General features: G+C 39.8%; 4 protein-coding genes across 5 annotated transcripts; 2 read left to right on the top strand and 2 right to left on the bottom strand.

The window, feature by feature from the left end:
* Positions 1 to 4: 4 nt before the first annotated feature.
* dxo (decapping exoribonuclease) lies at positions 5 to 4,376 on the bottom strand. The gene is made up of 7 exons (XM_030406471.1): positions 4,270 to 4,376; positions 2,545 to 2,990; positions 2,229 to 2,455; positions 1,099 to 1,318; positions 833 to 968; positions 438 to 532; positions 5 to 356 (listed from the first exon to the last, which is right to left on the bottom strand). Exons 2-7 carry the CDS (start codon positions 2,982 to 2,984, stop codon positions 227 to 229), a joined length of 1,248 nt encoding a protein of 415 aa, XP_030262331.1. The 5' UTR covers positions 2,985 to 2,990; positions 4,270 to 4,376; the 3' UTR covers positions 5 to 226.
* Positions 4,377 to 4,512: 136 nt separating this feature from the next.
* Positions 4,513 to 7,027, top strand: LOC115574849 (serine/threonine-protein kinase 19). The gene is made up of 7 exons (XM_030406473.1): positions 4,513 to 4,667; positions 5,019 to 5,117; positions 5,195 to 5,337; positions 5,426 to 5,661; positions 5,991 to 6,088; positions 6,208 to 6,355; positions 6,737 to 7,027. Exons 2-7 carry the CDS (start codon positions 5,021 to 5,023, stop codon positions 6,780 to 6,782), a joined length of 768 nt encoding a protein of 255 aa, XP_030262333.1. The 5' UTR covers positions 4,513 to 4,667; positions 5,019 to 5,020; the 3' UTR covers positions 6,783 to 7,027.
* A 968-nt stretch (positions 7,028 to 7,995) lies between these two features.
* On the bottom strand, positions 7,996 to 16,141 carry rac1b (Rac family small GTPase 1b). The gene is made up of 6 exons (XM_030406474.1): positions 15,784 to 16,141; positions 13,360 to 13,431; positions 12,669 to 12,786; positions 12,376 to 12,438; positions 9,717 to 9,876; positions 7,996 to 9,625 (listed from the first exon to the last, which is right to left on the bottom strand). The coding sequence occupies exons 1-6, from the start codon at positions 15,816 to 15,818 to the stop codon at positions 9,495 to 9,497; spliced, it is 579 nt and encodes a 192-aa protein (XP_030262334.1). The 5' UTR covers positions 15,819 to 16,141; the 3' UTR covers positions 7,996 to 9,494.
* Positions 16,142 to 17,384: 1,243 nt separating this feature from the next.
* On the top strand, positions 17,385 to 19,457 carry smim10l3 (small integral membrane protein 10 like 3). 2 transcript variants are annotated; one of them, XM_030406598.1, is made up of 2 exons: positions 17,385 to 17,775; positions 18,839 to 19,457. In XM_030406598.1, exons 1-2 carry the CDS (start codon positions 17,596 to 17,598, stop codon positions 18,857 to 18,859), a joined length of 201 nt encoding a protein of 66 aa, XP_030262458.1. In that variant the 5' UTR covers positions 17,385 to 17,595; the 3' UTR covers positions 18,860 to 19,457. The 2 variants fall into 2 exon arrangements, 1 of the variants encoding a protein (XP_030262458.1); XR_003982585.1 differs by lacking the exon at positions 17,385 to 17,775 and adding an exon at positions 17,799 to 17,923.
* The last annotated feature ends 394 nt before the right edge of the window (positions 19,458 to 19,851 follow it).

Below are 19,851 nucleotides of genomic sequence, written 5' to 3'. Positions count from 1 at the left end.
TATGGACATTAGAAAAAACTGTTTTATTACACCACATGCAAGATTGGGAAACAAAAACATGCCTCAGTACACACTCTTGAACAAACATGGATCATCTAGTAGTAACAACATGAATGAATGAATCAACATAGCCTCTCACAGAGGATGAACAAAACTGTATATACACCCTCCATTGGAGGTCTGAATTAACAGTCCAAACTAACCATGTCTTGGTTGTAAATCAGGACTAATGGTGCGAGGCTTGACTTCGGGTTATCTCGTCCACATACCAGTGTGGCAGGAAGGAATACTGGGAGTCCCTGTGGATGGAGTAGGTCACATCTCTGTGGGGCTCGAAGGAGAACAGGTACACCACGCTGGAGGGGAGCAAACAGGATTTATGAACACATGGGGCTTGAAATAAATGCTGAACAGTGTGGTCTTTTAATGCAACTCACCCTGGATCGTCCTCAGTAGCTGTTTGCTTCACAAAAGACAGGAAGTCACAGCAGAAGTTCATACAGACGGTTGGCTTCCAGCAGTTCTGTTCACTCTGTTCAGATGAAATGCAGAAAAGAAAATATTTGAATTCATGTAAATAAAAACAGAACTGAACAATCAATCAAAACGTTACTGAAATTGCAATATGGCTAAGTGCAAAATCCAAAGAGCTGCACATGGGGCCACAGAGATTAAAATAAAAAAAAAATTACCACTACCACTACAATAGTGGCTTATATCACAATGTCCATAAAAAAAATTACAATGATTACATGAAAATACTCAAAATTGGCTTCGCAGTGCTTTGATACATTTTTGAAGAGTTGTTAATTGCATGCAAATGACTCTGTACCTTAATGAGTTGTGACATCTTAGAGACGGGGAACGTCTCAACAGCGACAACCACTCCGTCATGATCCCGAAAACCTGCCACAACACGAGGGACTCCAGGGAGGAAAGACTGGGCCCACCACTTGATCAATTTGAACCTGAGGACCACGAACACCAAAATGTGGAAAACGTACTTTAAAAACTGCTAAGTGTGTGTGAATCAATTATTCAACAAACAGCACAGTGTGAAAGGTTTATTATGTGACGTTTTGTCATTTAGTCTTCTACCTGTGGAAGTTGCTGCGCTGTTTGGGAGTAGTGATCTCTAACGAGGTCTTCAGCTCCACGTAGCACGCAGGAGGAGCAGGAGCTTTCGGATCTTTATCGCGGCAGTCAACCTCACCGGAGAACAGAAGTCTGTGATCCGAGAGCCGAGTCTGCACCACAGTGCAGAAGCCCTCATTAGTGTTAACCACTCCTCCTGGGTCAGGTAAACTGTGGACATTATCTACAGGGATGGACAAAGGTGAAACGTTATCATACCAATCTGCTTATCACAGTATCCACTTTATATGGTTCGAGTGTGTGCGTCCGATGTAATATAATTAGACAGAACATTGTGCCTAGAAGATCATTAATGCCAAGAAGAGGAAAAATTTGAAATGTTCAGTGTTAGGAATAACAAAAATACTCATTGCATTATGTCAAAAATGTGGCCTTTTCAAGTAAAATATTCATTAAAAGTTATTTTGCTAAGTCAAAAGAACTTAGTTCATAAATATCAGCTACAAAGTCACAACTACGAGACATGAAGTCACAATTTTGTTTTTGAAATTATGTGTTTGTATAATAACTTAAGACAAGTACTACTATGACTACTACATCAGACTTATGAGGAATTATTACATAAACTCATTTAAAACTTCTACTGAGGTAAAAAAATGAATGCAAAGTTTATTATTTTCTAAGTTCAGAAGACATCATATTCGCCTTACAAGTTAAAAATGTGAGAAATGACGTCCGAATTTTGAGAAAGTAAGTCAAAACGATGAATATATTATAACACTACATACTGACTTACATACTATCTCATAACTGCTTTTACTTAACATTTACTAATTTTGCGTCGATATCTCAAAGTGTTGACTTTAATTCTATTTTTGAGAAGGTGTGGAAACCCTGTTTTGTTTTTGTAATTAAAAACATTAAACATCTTGTTTTCCTTTCCTGGCAGAAACCAGCTTCCATAGATAAAACAACATGTTAAACCAAAGGTGTTTTTCTTGTGAGGTTTTTCAAATATCATAGCTATGTTGGTCTACGGTGTTCATTCAATATCGTAACTGATCAGTAATTAAGGTTTGAAAGAAAATGAAGTTAACAGCAGTTATAATACACCACTATATAAACCTGCCTACCTGCACATGTGTATTGCTCAAACTTGTATCCCCAGTACATCATCTCTGCGTGCCTCTCGGTGCGGTTCTCTCTCTCCCTGCGAGAAGCCTCTGTTTCCACTTCACTGATGTAAAGCGTGCCCCTAAATCGTGTGACTGCCAGCAACCAGCCCTCCCGCGCCTCATAGGGAGTGGTTAGCAGCTTGGTCAGATGACCACGCCACGTCACAAAGTCGACATCTAAAGCACTGAGAAGAGCAGAGGTTGATCAGAGAATAAATGTCCAACAGGGACAGTGACTCTTTGACTAAAGACTATACATAATGGCAACACTTACCATGATGAGGCCGTGGTTGCCTTTGAGCTGAGCTTTGATCTGTTGGCCAAGATCCAGCGTAAGATGTGGTCCAGCTTCTCCTTCAGATTTTCGTCTCTCTTTACATAGCGGTCCTTGTATCCATCCTTCAGGTCAAAATGAGGGTTTCTGTCAGGTTCTGCGTAGTATCTCAGCTGCCTGCTATCATTGAAGAATCTCCGCTCAGAGTCGAGGGAAAAACATCCCACTTCAACAGGCTGTTTGTATACAGGAAAGTCTCTTTCATACAGCTCCCTTCTGGTACTCAAACCTCGCGAGCACAGTGGGTTTTGCCAAGGAGTTGACCCAGACTGAGACTGGTGGTGGTTTGGTCTTCTTCCAGTGTCATCTCTCCTCCTTTTGTGTGCTGAATGGCGGTTTTGTTGGCCGGAGTTGGGGTTGTGAGATCTGCGGTGGTCCATTGCTGCCTAGTGGGGAAAAGAGCAATGAAAAAGAACAATTACATTGATGATTATTTATTTCTTTTGGATTGTCTTACTCTCTTGAAGGAAAGACAAATAAGAATGAAAATAAAAAAGCCAGTGCTCGACTCTTTTATGCTACTAACAATTATTTCCTTTTCCCATCAGGTAGCACGGTTACAAATACACTTAGTAGTTATTATCTTTGGCTTGTGTTTGCGTAGTGACCCTTACTCTTGCTTGTTATGCTTCATACTGAACTAAATAGATGCTTATGGTTTCAAAAGTGTACTAGTTTTAAAGGTTAACAATGTTTTTTCTCATTTCACTTTAACTGCAACACAATGAAATACATCACCTAAGTACCTGTGTAAACATTTTTCTGTTGTGTGTATATGAATACCCACATAGTCATTATTTAATTTTGTTCATGTTTGCATTAAACACTGTGTAGAAGTGAGAGTCTGCTCTGTGTGAACAGGTGTGTATTGGATAACCAGTGCTGTACAAAAGTACCCAAAAGCCATACTTGATTTCATGTTTAATATTACTTTAGTGAAAGTGAAAGTTATCAATACGAATAGCACTTGAGTAAAAAGGAATATTCTGTCAATAAATGTACTTGGGTGTATCAAAGGTAAAAGCAAAGAACAGATGTATTACTGCAAAGTAACTGATTGATTGATGATAACGGTAATCCGAAAGGATGACATGCAAAAGTGTACAACTTATTTCCAGCATGGTCCTTGGTGTTTACACATAAAACAACTAAACAAGAGGCAGACACAACACAGAACACAAAGAAATACTGAAGTTATCACATAAATGCAGTGGAGTAAAAAGTAAAATATTTGCCTCCAGACTGCAGTGGTGTGGAAGCATAAAGAAAAATGCAAATACTCAAGTAAAGTACAAGCATCTCAAAACTGCACTTAAATACAGTACCTGAGTAAATGTACTTAATTACCCTTCATTACTGAGGATTACCAGTGCATGCGTGACTGTTGTATGTTAATAAAGATGTCCAAATATAGCTGGTTTGTACACCTTGCCTTGCCATAATTAGTCAAATGACTTTGTAGAACTAAATTACCAGTAAATAAATGAAAACCTTTTTTATTCAGCATTCATAACAAATGTAGCTAACGTTAAGCTAACGTTATGCCGAGTCCGACACAATTATAATACCAACGTCTTTGTGTAAACACATCTATAATGTGTTGCAGCATTTTTTCTTATAAAAACAAAAAGTCAAATTGCAGTAAATTAGACAAAATATACATACAGTGTGTTTGTTCCATTAGCTGAGTAGCTAGCTACCATCACAGGTTAACGCAACTTCCGCGTGCTTGCTTAGACCCGCCCTACGCTGCCTCCGATTGGTTTCCTTTGTTGGCTGGGTTGTTTGATTTAGGTATGAGGAGTGTGATTGCTTTAGAGCTTGGGGGAAATATCAGCGTTATCCAATCAAACGTAGAAGAGGAATAAGCCAACGAGTGCTAGCCAATAACAGCTAGAGGAGGGCGGGTCTTAGCGATAAATCGAGAGGAACCGTCGGACACTTCCTGCCCAGAACCGGTTAAAGATTTTTTGAGTGGTTGGGTGAAGCTGTGAACGCTGTGTGCTGTTCAGCGGGACCCAAGTGATGTGAAAACCAATAGTATTGCTACAACTAGCTATCAGGTAAGTGTTGAAGTAGCCTGACTAGTCAAATATTTGTTATTTGTATGTTCGGAGTGCACACAAAGTAGCATTAGCAGCATTAGCTTAGCGACCGAGAAAGACAACACCACGATTGAACGGGTGGTTGATGTGACAGGGTATGTTTATTTTATCTCAGAGCTATAATTTGGGTTAAAATCCTTAACTTGAAAATGTTAGCTGTGTTCCTGCCAGTGGTATAATAGAGCCTACATTTGACCACTTGTTTGTCCCGATTCATTGTGTAGACACTGGAGTTTGTGTAGAACAGCAGCAGCCCGTGAACAGGTCAACTCTGCAAGTCATGAATTCTCTCCATTATTTCTCCTCCAGGTATGAACAGGAAACGGGCTCTGATTTCCGACACTTTCAAGGTGAAGAAAAGAATAAGAATTGGCACAGAGAAGTTTGGAGCAGTCAGTAATGGAGATGGTAGGTGTGGATGCTAATAACAACTTTGAGAAATCTTGTATAAGGATGTTTATCTCATCTATTTCTTCACCTTTAAGGACCAACTGACATCAAATTCACCCTGGAGTACCTCATGACACTGTTCCCCAGGAAGCTCTTCAATGATGCCTTACCCCAAATTGTTCTTAAGCACCAACTCTACAGCATACACCATGACAAGACGTTGGTGGACAAGGAGCTGGTAGGATGGCTCTTGAGTGTCTGAAAGATTATAGTTATTGGTCTAAAATGCAAAGATACAACCCACGTCCCTCCTTGTTTTTCCACAGAATAAGCTGCGTGAGCGAGGAGAAGTGCTGATGTTCCAGCTCGGGTTTGATGCAGAAGCGTTCGGGCTGATTTTTGCTTCAGATTACAAGGCCAAAGTGCTGGCAGCCGAGGAGGGCAGAGCGACTCGAGCCACGGTGGAGAGGTTCTTGGAGAAAGTGTTGTCATCCTCCACAGATCTGAGCTTCAGCAAAGACCAGATGCTCAGGGAGTTCCTCTTCACAGACTCTGAGATAACGTACGAGGGACTGTTTTTCTTTTTTTACCTTTGCGTTGTGAAACAATTAAGTTAAAACACCAGAGTTTCCCACTAGGATGAATCATTGTTTAAAAGATGTCATAATTGGCTTTAAATAAGATTGCTTGCATGAAACTAAAATGCTGTATTTTGCATTTTAGTGGTAGTTCAGCCATGAAAGCCAGCGTTTTATCTAAACCATCATGGTGTAATTTCACTAAAAATGGTAAAAAACAAATATAGGTGCTGTACATTTAACTCAGTTTAACTTTATGTTTTTCCTCTTTGCAGCTTTTCTTTTAAATGTGCTGTGTTTTCTCACCATGCAGGCAGCTGGTTAAGGCAGGGGTCCTGACGGTGAGGGACGCAGGCAGCTGGTGGCTTTCCATTCCCAACTCTGGCAAATTCACCAAGTTCTTTTTACGAGGTGGGTGCAAAGAAGTCTCAACAATACTTGCAAATTTATACCCTCATTTTAACAAACAGCGGCTTGCTAATTGGGAATTGAGTGTTTGTTTTTAACCACCTCACCGCTTTTCCTGTCAGGTCGTAAAGCGGTGCTCGGCATGGTGAAGAAGTCCAAATATAGCGAAGTCTTACAGGCAGAGCTGGAGGAGCGCAGAACAACTGTGCACGTGAAATTCCACATGAAATACCACGTCCATGACATTGTCGGTGCAGAGCTGGTGGAGAGGTAATATTTGGTTGTGTACAGATTCTGAAAATGGTTGATGTTTTGATGTTTGTCTGTAGGTCAGAGTTTGCCCATCTGTCAGATGAAAAGGTCAGGGACTTCATGCAGCTGCTCTTGCGTTTATGATCCTCTCAGTTCAGTAATTGAGGGGTTTTCTGTTACAACCAGGCTAGATGCTGACTCTCAGGTGTTGAAATGGCTGTGTGCTTGTGGTTGTTGTCAAAACCTTCAAAAGCCAGTAAATAAAACACAGCCAAGATCTGTTCAAAATGTCACCTAAGAAAAATAAAAACATTTAAACTTTGATCCACCATTTAATCTGGACCAACTCGACATGTTAACTCATCTTGAATACTGATTAACACTTTTCTTTCTTCTCAGCATACCCACAACTTCAGGGACAATGTTGCGATTTGTCGATTCCTGAACCAGAGCAACACGACTGACTGATCTGTGCTTGCTGGAAGACAGCGAGCGACTGAATATGATGAAAGCTTAAGATGTTCAAAGATTGTGGTTTGTATGAGAACTGAAGAAATTAAGTTATGGTTTCAAGATTTAGGTTTTGTGCCAACTGTATTATAAAACCTTGTGGGTTTATGAATTGTCAATTATGTTGACATGACCTTGTCAGGTTTTGATTTATCTTGTAATAAAAGTATTTGAAATGTTTGTCCCTCATGTGAGTATTTGTGACTGACGACAATTACTCAAACCTGCCCAACTGTCATTAAACAGCTGGATTGTTTATTAAGCCTCTGATAACCTTGACTGGTGAAACAGAGTCTCCTAACATAAACCAACAAGCAGCTTCAAGCAAAACACAGAAGTTCCACAGAGCCCCTTTCAATCCAATACAACAGATCTGCCCCTGATTGTGTATGTAGAAAAAATATACTGGTCAATTTGTCTGGTTATGTCACTTTATTTTGGTTCCTGCATGCAGAGGCTATTGAACTCTCTGCCCAATCTGTGTAAATGTAACTGATATTCTAATCTGGCAACACTAAATGTAATCTGAGCGTCCTGAGTCACCCTTCACATGACCATTCTTCCCCAGTATAGTCTTGGCTTTGTTTCACACTTAAACAAAGTAGATGTTACTCAATTGTAGTGTCACAAAATTGGACTTTCCGAAATTGATACAATACATGGAACAATACTGATATTCGATACCATGAGGAAAAATTGACAAAACATTGAGGACATAAAAATAATAAAAGGCTTTTGTACTGCAAGTTGAGCACAACAGCATCTAATTAAATTTGCTTCAGAGCAACAGCGGTGTGTGCTGACTCACTGTTGGACAGGAGAGCGGGAAAGGGCAGCCGGTACTGGTGCATCGATATTGCAGAAAATCATAGGTCTAATTCGTAACATAGTTTATTTTAAGGTCTTATTCCCAGCTCATCAAATACTTAAGCTTTGGGATTGTATGTCAGTTCAGCCACCATCCAAAAGTATCCGAACTTGATGAATTGGGAATGAGACGAAAGCATCAACTTGTCTTACAAATACACCTTTAAGTCATTTGAAATATAAGACATTTTCAAGAAAATTATTTTTTATCACTCCTCAATAGCATTTTTTCCTTTCTGTGATGAATTAGGAGAAAACTGAAAGAAAAAGACAGAGTAGAGTCAGTTTTACTTGAATTTATTGGCTTCTTCAAAAAGTGACAATAGCTTTTATCCATAAAACTAAAGAGTCACAACATTGGCTTGAATTAAAGCACAGCTTGATGTCTGAATACAATACAGATGAGCAACATGTACTTAACCCCTGATCTAGTAGTTCAAATACATTTCGTAAATAGGCAAAAAATATAACTGTAGCGATTCTAATCTTAGTTTTCAGTATATGTTGCACATACATGCTATCAGCATTAATTACAAAAAGCTAGGCATTGTAGGGAGATTAAGGTAGCGTTAACTGTAGAGGTAATAAACAAAAGAATATTCATAGTGTTAGTTTAACAATACAGTGAGTGAAGTGTAACTTCTGTGAAGAAAGATACAAAATAGTCAAATCACATGATTATAACAAAAAGATGAGTACACTGTATACTACACCATAACCGACAGTAGCTTTGTTACTGTAATTAGCAGGCATTAATGCTCTTAGTGACATTGCTTAGCCAGTAGTGATGCTATTAAAATCAAAATGTGCTGCACAAAAGGTTTCTGATAAATGCCCACAGAGCATTAAAGGTGCTCTTGTTCCCCGCCACCAAAACACCTAAACAGTTCTAATCCGATATCTAATAAAGTTTTCAGCTTCGCACTCCCTGGGCAGCCACACAGTTGAGACACTTCTAGGGGAAATATTGCAGAAAGGAAAAATACCATGACAGGTCCAATTGGAGCCAAACACATAAAATACTGGATCATTTTGATTTCTATGGGTGTAATAGCACTGTTGGTGTCGGAAGATCTGTTCCCAGTCTGTATTGTCAGTATGTCTCAGGCGTCATTCAATCCGTGTGCTCTGACTGAAAACAACTATCTATTTTGAGGCAAAAAAGAACTTCACAGATGGTTACTTCAAGTTCCTCGTTGACAGTGCGGTGACACATGACCAAAAAAATGCAACTCAGAACTGATAAAATGCCATTGGTCATGGAGCTGAACAAACAGCGGCACACAACAGCAAATTGTCAGCTGTACATCGAAGGTTTAAAGGTTTGAGACAATAGAACAAACGCTCTTTTCTGCTAAAGTACGGCACATCTGCAGAACGCATTTGGCAATATTTCTTCCACTCAAAACAATCAAGACTGTAAACAAAAAAAGGTGGACAAGCAGTGGAAGAACAAAAGGAATACAGTCCATGGTCCATTTTTTACAAGACATCCAATCTGTTTTAGAAGGCCTCGAGAATTTCATTTCGCTTGTCTATACAGTATATGTTGTTGGGTAAGAACTAGGGTCTATGATCTAACCCACTTCACCTAAATCTAACCCCTATGTCAAAATTGTCATGGAAACAGTTGGTAGAACTGCTGTAGCTACACATATGGAAGGAAAGAATCTGAAGTACATTGTATTTGTGTGTATACTGGTGTGTTTCTCCTGTGATTGTTAGCCACCCTCACCACTAGCGGTCATGTTCTCCTGTAACCGTTCCAGTGGAGGAAGTCTTAGAGGAGAGAGCACTTCTTCCCCTTCTTCTTGACAGGTGGAGGGCAGAGGACGGCCCGGATGGCCTCGTCGAACACAGTTTTAAGGCCACGCTGAGTCAGGGCTGAGCACTCCAGGTACTTGACGGAACCTGAGGAAACAAAAATGTGTCTTCTTTAAATATATTGCACACAAGAAGGGAGTAATGCTGGATAAAAACTCAAGTTGACAAGTGTTGTTACCAATCTCTTTGGCCATTGCCAGTCCTTGGGGATATGTAATTGGAGAGAGTTTCTTCTCCTTCAGCTTCTCCATAGTGTCCTTGTCATCTCTAAGATCCAGCTTGGTACCCACCAGGATGATAGGAGTGTTGGGACAATGGTGTCTCACCTCTGGATACCACTGCACAAAGACCACAACACTGAGAAGTTAGGAGTTTTACTCTTCAAGCATGTCTATCCCAATTTCACACCAAAACTAGCACTTGTACACAGATTTTAAGCACGGGTATACTTGCAAGAACTATTCCGTGTAAGTGTTTGCCTTTCTGTTTTCTTTTGTCACACATCACAATCGCACGGTGGCTAATATGACAACACATACACAGCATTTAGGAAATGTGCTACAAATACACAGAAAACAACCAAATATATAAACACGCTACAAATATCACAAAACAACACACTACAGAATAGCAATACAGTGAAATCAACAGAATTTGTAGAGGTGTCAGTTCCCAGCTTGGTCATAAACAATGACACACTGACTAGCACTGACTAGACTTCAATAACGTCATCAGTCACAAACTCTAGCAACAAATGATCAGCACTTCTGTGTTCTGGTGATGCTTTGAATGTTTTTATCTGTATTGCAGTGGGTCTGTATTTAGTTTGACTGTTGATGCATTTGCAGTGTTTTTCCAAAATGCTGCAAATGCACTGATGTTTTCTAAATCTGCTTTCATTTTGTCTATTTGCATTTTCAGTTGCGATGCGTTTGCCTTTGCTTTCTCTATCGTTTTACCTCAGTCACATCTTTCAAACTCAGTGCTAACTGAACCTATTCAAGCGTTGCTTTAAAAGGAGAAGAATGGAAAACTATTTTTTGCCAACGTCCTTAACTTCAACGCTAGGGGTGGGTAAAAATATCGATTCATCAGTGCATTGCAATATATTTTTTCCCAATTCAATATCGATTCATGAAATCCTCTGAATCGATTCGGGCAAGCGACCACCTGCTGTCCCTCGCCGGACCTCTCGGTCCCTGCCTCAAGCAGCTGGAAGCGTCTCGCCCGTGACCTCGCTCGAGGATCGGAGGGTGATGCGCCGCGGAAACACCGTCGGAGCTGCGGAGGCGGGTAGCCGATGTCTGACGCACCGCTCTTTCGGAGACAGTAAACTCCCAGCGCAGCCGGACTCACCCTGGCCGCTGCACCGTGCGCCCGCAAGTAGCACTCTCCTCCAGGGAGAGAGAGGGGGGTCAGTGTCAACGTTTTACCCCCTCGCGTCTAGCCGGAGGGCGGAGGGACGGCGGTCATGTCTATGTTTATGTCAGACAAAAGTGTACCATGCAGTCCCAGAAACAATGGCACTTTCTCAGCTTAACTATGGTTGCTCTATTTTATACCTAAACACATTGAGTACCTTTGCTTACATTTCAATTCGAACGAGAACTTCCTAGAGGAAAGATTTATAATTTAAGATGACTTTTTTAAATAAAAAAATTATCAACAGGTACTCCAAAGAATTATTTGTTTATTACTACTTATTACTGAATCGATATCAAAGCATTTAAGTCAATATTGAATCGAATCGATATTGAATCTAATTGCGACCTAAAGAATCTAAATCGAATCGAATCGTGAGGTTCTTGACAATACCCAGCCCTATTCAACGCACATCATAGCATTGCACCAGAAAAAGGGTCACGTGTGCCACGTTACCATCACTGCTGTCAGAGCCGAAGCCGATAACCACACAGGAATACTGCAGATTCACCTTAAAATCAATGCCAATCGTGCCCTTTCCCACACTGATAATCTTGCTGCGTTTCGATCTGCTCAATCAAACCGAAATGTCGCATTTATAATTTATTGTGAACTAATGGACAGGGTGCAGATAATGCTCGGCTGGCATATTCCTCATCTGCAATCATCATCTCATTGAGTCGATAAAGATTTCATCCCCACAAAGTTGCCTCATGTTGCCTTGAGCTGCAGGGGTAAGTAAGCAGGGACCCAGACCGGAAGCGGTCCTGCATTAAAACATTGCAAGAAGTGCTTTCCACTCTGACAGAGGTGTGTGCAGCAGAGTCGTGTTTGTGATGTTTTCACCATTCTGAACGAGGCTTTTTGAAAATGATATTTATATAGATAACCCATTCCAGTACGTTTGTAAAGCACAGCAGGAAACCTGTGCGGCGCGAGTTAAAACAGGGTTGTCCCACAACATTCAATGCATGATACAATCACCAGCTACAGTGGTAAAAATATATATTTTTCAACTGGAATCACTTTGTTAAATAGGACTCATTAACCAAGTTAATGTTAGCCGGAAAATCTGCTAAATAGGTTTTAACCGCAGATTCTCCAAACCACAGTAAATGTGTTTCATTGCATCCCTCCAGACAAGCAAATCAAATAATAATAAAATAAATAACTAAAAAAACCCAATACTACTACTTTTTAAACAAAAGCAAACTTCTGCTTTGACGTGGATAAATACTCAGTTTTGACAATTAGATCATAAAAGTTAAGGTGATAATAACTGCATTTAGGTTTGAAACCAGTAATTAAATGTCCAGGTGAAAATAAATGTCAACATATCCAAGTCATCCCTGGAGAAAAACCATCATGCTCCGTCATAAAACTGATCCACAGACGACTTTACAGTCTCTACTCACCTTGGCACGGACGTTTTCGAACGAGGCAGGACTCACAAGCGAAAAGCAGATGAGAAACACATCCTGGTGAGAAAAAAGAAAACAATGCAATCAGAGCCCGTAACTATAGCTTCCTGTTGACAACAGCAGAAACTCTTGTTGTACAAAGGTGTGGTGTTTTTCTTTCCCTCTAACTTCCTTATTCACTCTTGGTAGCCAAACTTCCCAAATGGATTATGAAAGGGCACCATTGACATCAAAAAGATCACAATGGGTGAAGTAAAACACAGCATTGTCTTTTTTTATTATCATACCGTCTGTGGGTATGAAAGTGGGCGGAGTCTGTCGTAGTCTTCTTGTCCCGCTGTATCCCAAAGGCCAAGGTTCACCGGTTTCCCATCCACCATTACATTGGCGGAGTAGTTGTCGAACCTGAAGGAGGAGACGATGTGGAAAATGAGCTAAACCTATCAGGATAGATAAACTAATAAAATATTAATACTGAAATAAAATGTGACGGGAAGAAAAATGAAACTAAAGTCTTAAAATGGAAAACAAGTTCTTCATTGATCTGTTTTACCTCTTCAGCGCTCTGGAGAATGACTCATCGCTTATTCAATCTGGCTCTTCTCAACCCAAATCTGGTTTATCTGCCTACTGAGCCACGCCAGGCCACCATGCTGGTGATATAAATCAACACAGCTTACATGGCTGCACTACAATTAGATGGGGTTTTTACTTTAAACTTCCTCCATTGTCACAGTCCAGGAAACTTTAAAAAATAAAAATATTTGGCTGCAGTTTACAGCAGAGATTGTAACCTGTTCCACAACATATTGCATTTTCATCTAAAAAAAAACAACGGATGGACAAGATGCCACCCTAATTATGCAGTGACTGTACAGGGAAAAAGGGTGGAGACTAATGATGGGTGGCCAGTGTTGATAGATTTCTAGTCTTGCATAAATAAATAAACATAAACAGGCTGCAGTCTCTCATACTCACACTGTGGGGATGTACTCTCCAGGAAAGGCATTGGTGGTATAACTGATTAGCAGGCAGGTCTTACCCACAGCTCTGGAAGGAAGAAGGAAACAAAAAATGACTTTGTGTTTGTGATTTAAACATGATGATAGTTCAGTCATCAATTCCCCTTCTGGGAATTATTTGAAATGACTTCCTCCTTTGTACGACTGCGCTTGTAGCACTTCCGTAGGGGTGCAACTAATGATTACTTTCATTGTCAATTAATCTGTTGATTATTTTCTTGATTATTTGCTTTGCTGTTCAGTCTGTAAAGTTTCCGAAAAAGGTGAAAAATGATGGCCGGTGTTTCCCAAAGACCAAGATGACATCCTCAAATGTTTTGTTTTGTCCTCAAATAAGGACACAACTTTTAAGCAATTTTGTTTAGTTGCTGTCAGCTGCCTTAACAATCAGCCATTAGTTAATCATTAACAGGTCTCATACATGACAAACATTCAACGTTTTTCCATTAGAAAACTGTGTTAGCTGAGGGGTTATGAGTTGAAAGAACAGCTTAAGTAAAGTTTCTTGAATGATACTAAACTAATTGGCACAAAATATCAATGGTTATTCATCTCCAACAAATTAATCCAACAAAATCCAAAACTAACTGTGCTACTCAATTCTACAAATATCAGTTTGTACAATTTTTGTATCAGTTTTGTCTCCATTGTGGATTACTACATTTCTAATCAGTTACATTCTCTGCAGCAATCAATCGATGAATGACAATTCATTAACATCCCTATCCACAGCCCAAATATATTCGGTTTACAGTCATAAAAGGAGTAAGAAAACCATTGAAGAAGCTGGAAAATAATAAGTTATCGATTATCCAAATAGTTGGTGAATAGTTGACAACTAATTAAATTATGGTTGCGGCTCCAAGTTATGTATCTGGTCAACAAAATGTCAGAAAATAGTGAAAAATTGCCCTAATGAGAGATATTCATAGTCCTCTTTCGGACCGAACTATGGTCCAAAACCAAGGTAGAGTGTTGCATAGAATAGTTATAAAAAGAAATGATAATTTTGCGATTATTTTGACAGCTAACATGATTTGGGAATTCATGGGAATCAGTTATACGTCACAATTTTCATTTTCAATGACGACACTATTAAAAACACGATGACTTTACATTTATTCGGGGTTGTCTATGTTTTCTTACACCAGGAGAACAAGCTGTATAGAGCAGAGCATCTCTGTAGCAATACAACACTTCATTATGACTGATTTGTCACATATTTAACATTTAAGAAAAACATTTTTAACAATTCTAGGTATGGATATATGACTTTGAGTTTTAGTATCAATTAATTGTGCAGCCCTACAAAAATATAATCAGCTTGTTATCATAATAACATAAGGAAAGAACACAATATCCATTTTTAAAAGGCCGGAACCGAAATGATTGTTACCTTTAATAAAATCTCTGGATTTCTGTCAATCTGCTAACTGAATCAAATCAACTCAGCTCTACTCAGGCCTCCAGGATGAAAACAGATGCTTAAATGCACCCTGATCATCCTTTACTTTGGGGGAACACACTTAAATGTTGTATTTTAGTGCAGACAAGCCCACCAGGGCAGACCTATTTGTTATATATTGAACTTAAATCGTGTGCTCTTCATTATGATTCCCTGCCTGCTGCAAGGTCCCCCTCTTCCAAATCGAAAATAATAAATTAAACACAGCCACAGGCCCATGGATGACTGCGCTGCTGCGGTATCCACCACACCCTGAACAAGAAGGTTAGGAGTGCGTTTTCCTCCCATAGCTACATATTGTGACACACATGAAAGTCAGTGAGGGCTGACCAGTCTGTAGCTGCTGAAGACAAAACCTTCACAGAAAACACGCCGCATGTGTCACATAACAGCGCATTACACAGCAAGTCAGGTCAACACCCACGAAACGACAAACACAAACACAAACTGAGCGCTCAACTCTTCAAATTACTCAATTTATGAAGCGATGTTTCCTAAATGGAGTTTGAAACTGCGGCGAAGAGGAACTGGAGAGCTGCCCCGGTGATGTCTGAGGAAAACACTGTAACCGGGATAATGTAGCGTCAGGTCAAAGATTAGCCTTGCATACTAGCTGTTTTGTAATAGTTTGCTGTATGACTAATATGATACATGATTAATGGTGAGTGACTCCTATCAGCACAAAAAAAAAAAAAAAAAAAAAATGAAGTGAACTTTAAACAACACACCGGTAAACAGGTAGTTAAAGTTAAAGCTCGGTTGCTAACTTTACCCGTAAGGAGGAAACAAACTAGCAAACAGCTTTAATGTTAGCTAATGTGGCGGCGGCTGAGTTTTAAGCTAACTCGGCTACTTGAGTTTCACCGTTCAGTGGGAAACAGAAACTTAAATAGTCAGCTCGGTTAACAAACTCACCCGTCTCCGACAACGACACACTTTATGGCCTGCATTGCGCCGCAACTAGAGGAATGCTAAGTTAGCCCGGGAGTCAGCTAACGTTAGCTCACAAGTCTCTTTTCCTTTGTCCCGCTTTGCTCGCCGGTGAAATGTCCCAACAGCGTTTTCTCTGCCGGCCTTCGATGGTGCAGCGGAGCTCCCGGGGTGTGGAACAACGTGTGGGGGAACTTACAGGAACTTATCTAGCACTTTAACACAAGTTTACTCAGAGATTCCCTCGCAACATTCCCATGCTTTCGTGGGCTGATCTAGAAGCTATGAAGCAAAACAGCGGCCACCACCCCTGAGGAAAAAAAAAATGAAGTTAGCCACCGCCACCACCAGATGGTGCATCCGGTGCGCTGGGTCGATACGCCCACACAAACTTTCAGACGGCTGAAACAAACAGCTGGCGATCCGGCGGGATTTTTCTCAATTCAAACTATGTAACCAGACGAAGTGTGTCGGGAAGTATTTGTTCATTTAAGATTAATTTAATTTAATTTACACCTTAAATTAATTCAAAGAAATGTACCGAGCAAGACGGACGATTTAGAGTGATACACTGATTGAGGAAATGGATGTTTGTACAGTGATTTCTACCTGAGCGCTGTCTCACAGGCTCTTCACTCAGCTATAACAATTTCAATCTCAGTGCCATAAAATGAAAATGAATACATAATGAAAAAGCATCATCTTTTCTTCATCCACCAAATGGGATGCAGACCAGAATAACATAAGCGCCATGTCACAAACTTCCATTAGCATTTTCTAGTTGTAATTGTAAGAAATACCAATTTGTCTGCCGCCAAGTGGGAACTGCGAAAATTCGCATTTGTTTTATTTTAGATTATAAATTTGTTGTATGCAAAGTTGTATAATTTTAGGATAATGGCTGGGTTCATATTAATAAGGAACATTTTTTAAATACTGTGAAAATATCAGAGATTTTATACAACATGTTCTAAACTCCTGCATCATCTCTACAGAGAATTTAATTGAAAATATACAGCTTCTTCTTTATGAATTTTGCTCTACTTCCTCTAGAAATGTGTTGGAGAGGTTAAGACTGGACAGTTAATGTGACATTGATCTTTCATTTTATATAAACAACAATATTCTGGATGAGCCGTGAATATTCTATGAGAAGAATGCAAATTGTGTTGTCCTATAAGATCAGTTTGTTTATTCAGTTTAGTCAGCTATGAAAACAAAGAAAGTTTGTTCATTCAGTTTGTTTGGCATGAAAAATCAGTCAATTAATTTAACACTTCCTCCTAACTACATAGTGCACCTCTAATGAAGAAATTCTACACGCATCAAATTAATTAACTTACTGAAGTGTTATGGGCACAGTTATTATGAACATTTCAATATCAGCATAAAAGACGGCTGTGAAAGCTCATAATGAACTTTTTGGGGAACTACTTAATACATTTAATCTAATATATTATGCTTACATCATATGTGTACAGTGTATTTTTATATAAATATATATTTTTTTATATTAATTTTGTATCTGCCTGAGAGTCAGAAATCAGAGCAAAAAGTGTCCTCTACCAGTTCCACTTCCGGGTGTGTCACAGCTTTATGAGTCCTCCCTTCATTGACCATAACAGGACTCGGTAGAGAAGCTGTCGGGGTGGAGCAGCTCTGCCAACACAAGCAGACGATTTAAAAATGGAGCTCGGCTTCAGTCAGCGATAGAAAATATGAACTGTCACACAGCAGGAGTCACCGCACTCGTCCGCTCTCAATCACCGTAGTCACAGCCGGGCACACTTCGCCTGTATGGCGGGTCTGTCGTATTTAGTGCTCCGTTTTTCGGGCTCCGCTGGTCGGACTTACGGAGTGTTCTCAAAAGGCTTGACGAGGACTTTGTTGATATTTTTTGATCTCGCATGGCGCTTGCGAATCAGATTCCCCTACATCTACCTCGTGGCTTCGATGATGTTCAACGTCAGATTACAGGTAATGATGCGTTAATTATTAAGTACAACAAGGCAGCCAGCCGTTAAACTGCCAGTTAACGGCTGGCTAACGTTAATGTAAATAAGACATCAGCTGATGGGAAACGGCCCTTTGTGTTGAGCTACATATAAACATGATGCTGTCTGAGGTCAGGTACATTTTAAAAATTTGTCCTCCTGAGATAAATGAGATTTAACACCATTTTGGAGCAATGCCAGTTTGTTATACACCGAGCTAAAAAGTAATGATACCCAAAACAGAACTGATGATCGAACTGAATGATCAGCTAGCTGGCTGCAGTTTGTGTTGCTGTTTATGTTATTATATGACATGTGTGCCCCTAAACCCCACACACCGGACCTTAGTGTGTATGTTTTAGGGGCACACGTGCAATATGATATTGTCAGAAAAGGAATTTTAAAAACTGATATTCAGCTAAAACTAAGGATTGTTTATGTTTCTGTTACCGTAGTATCAGAATTTTATACAGAGGCATGTTTCTTCAGTAGCCTACAAACAAACCAAAAACTGGCGTTTGCGTTTTTTCACATCTTAGAAGACACCAGTTTAATCCTCCTGAGGGGTATTCAGTTGGTCGTTTTTATGACTAACTGGTATGTGAACAGTTAAATAGACAATTACTTATACACAAACTAATGTTTGACCTCTGTTAACACTGGAAGTAGTTAACTAACAGCTGGAGACTAAAACCTGAACGCTGTGGAAGTTAAATTGTAAACAATGTAGTTTCAGCTGAATGTAAAGAACAGACATTAAAATGTCTGTTGCCATTTCAGAAGTAAATATTATCAATTGATGTCCATTTGTGGCCAATTTCATGTTTATCATCAACTAAGTCACTAACTGACTTAACTGTTTCAACTTTAAATGCATTTACAGTTCAACAGCATCACACAATGAACCCAGCACCTAATTCCTTGACAGTAACGCTGATGATTTGAACATGCAGATCAGTGACCTGTTATTTATATGCTCGTCATTGCTGATATCTGTCCTATCCATTCATTGTACCTGTCCTGACAGCCTCCTCATGTCTTTTCAGGTTCACATCGAAATCCACTGAATCTTCAATGCCTGCGTTCGGACTTTTGATTTCGAGCACTGCCGTGTTTCAGCCCTCCTAAAGAAAAAAAACCAAAACAATCTGTCCGGCAATGTGGAGGAAAAAGAGAAGTGATTCTGCAGATTGGCGTGACGATGCCAGAAAGTGACACGGCCTGTCGTCGCGGTCAGCCCTCGTCACATGAGCCCAGTGCCTTCGCAGGGGAGAAGGACGGCAGCGACGTCTGCAGAACTGAGCCGGGGCGAGCAAGTGATGTGCGAGGGTGAGAGGAGAGGGGGAAACATTATTTACTGGAAATGTACAATGTGTTATTGAAGTGCAGCGTCTGAGGGAATCACTGCATGTCTTCTTTGTGTTCGTACGCACACGTCGTCACACCCATCGTCGCGTTTTCTACATATCTGTGGCACTTAGGAAAAAAAAGGCGTCATTGGTGAAAAATGTTACAGGAGAAATGTCGGGGTTTTTATTAGCTGCATTTGTCACAAGTTTTAATTTCTGTGAAAAATGTATTTGCGGGGTTATGAAGTCACAGAAGTTGGGGGGGAAGGATGATTGAATGTGGGAAAGAATAAATGAATGAAATCACCATTTTAAAGCCTTTTCTGTCATTCTTATAACCACCATTTTCCAATAGCGCTGGGCAATATGTTGATATTATATAGTTATATGATATGAGACTAAATATTGTCTTTGATTTTGCATATCACTGGTTTTAAGACCGCATTACAGCAAAGTGATGTGATTTTCTGTACTTGTTCCAATACTTGCCTTTACCCTCTACATTAGTCATTATATCAACAATAATGTTGGTTAGCATAGATCTTATTTTGTTTATATTTTGTGAAAGTACCAGTAGTCATCCCTACAGTATTACGATAACATCAATATTGAGGTATTTGGTCAAAAATGATGTGATATTTGACTTTGCCGTCAAGTCTTTGCCTTGATGCATTATTCTAAGGAGATTTCAAGATATTAAGATATATATC

Source organism: Sparus aurata, chromosome 23, assembly GCF_900880675.1.
Source record: "Sparus aurata chromosome 23, fSpaAur1.1, whole genome shotgun sequence".
NCBI lineage: Eukaryota > Metazoa > Chordata > Actinopteri > Spariformes > Sparidae > Sparus > Sparus aurata.
Note: the sequence above shows the minus strand (reverse complement) of the source record. Positions and strands in the feature narration are given on the sequence as shown.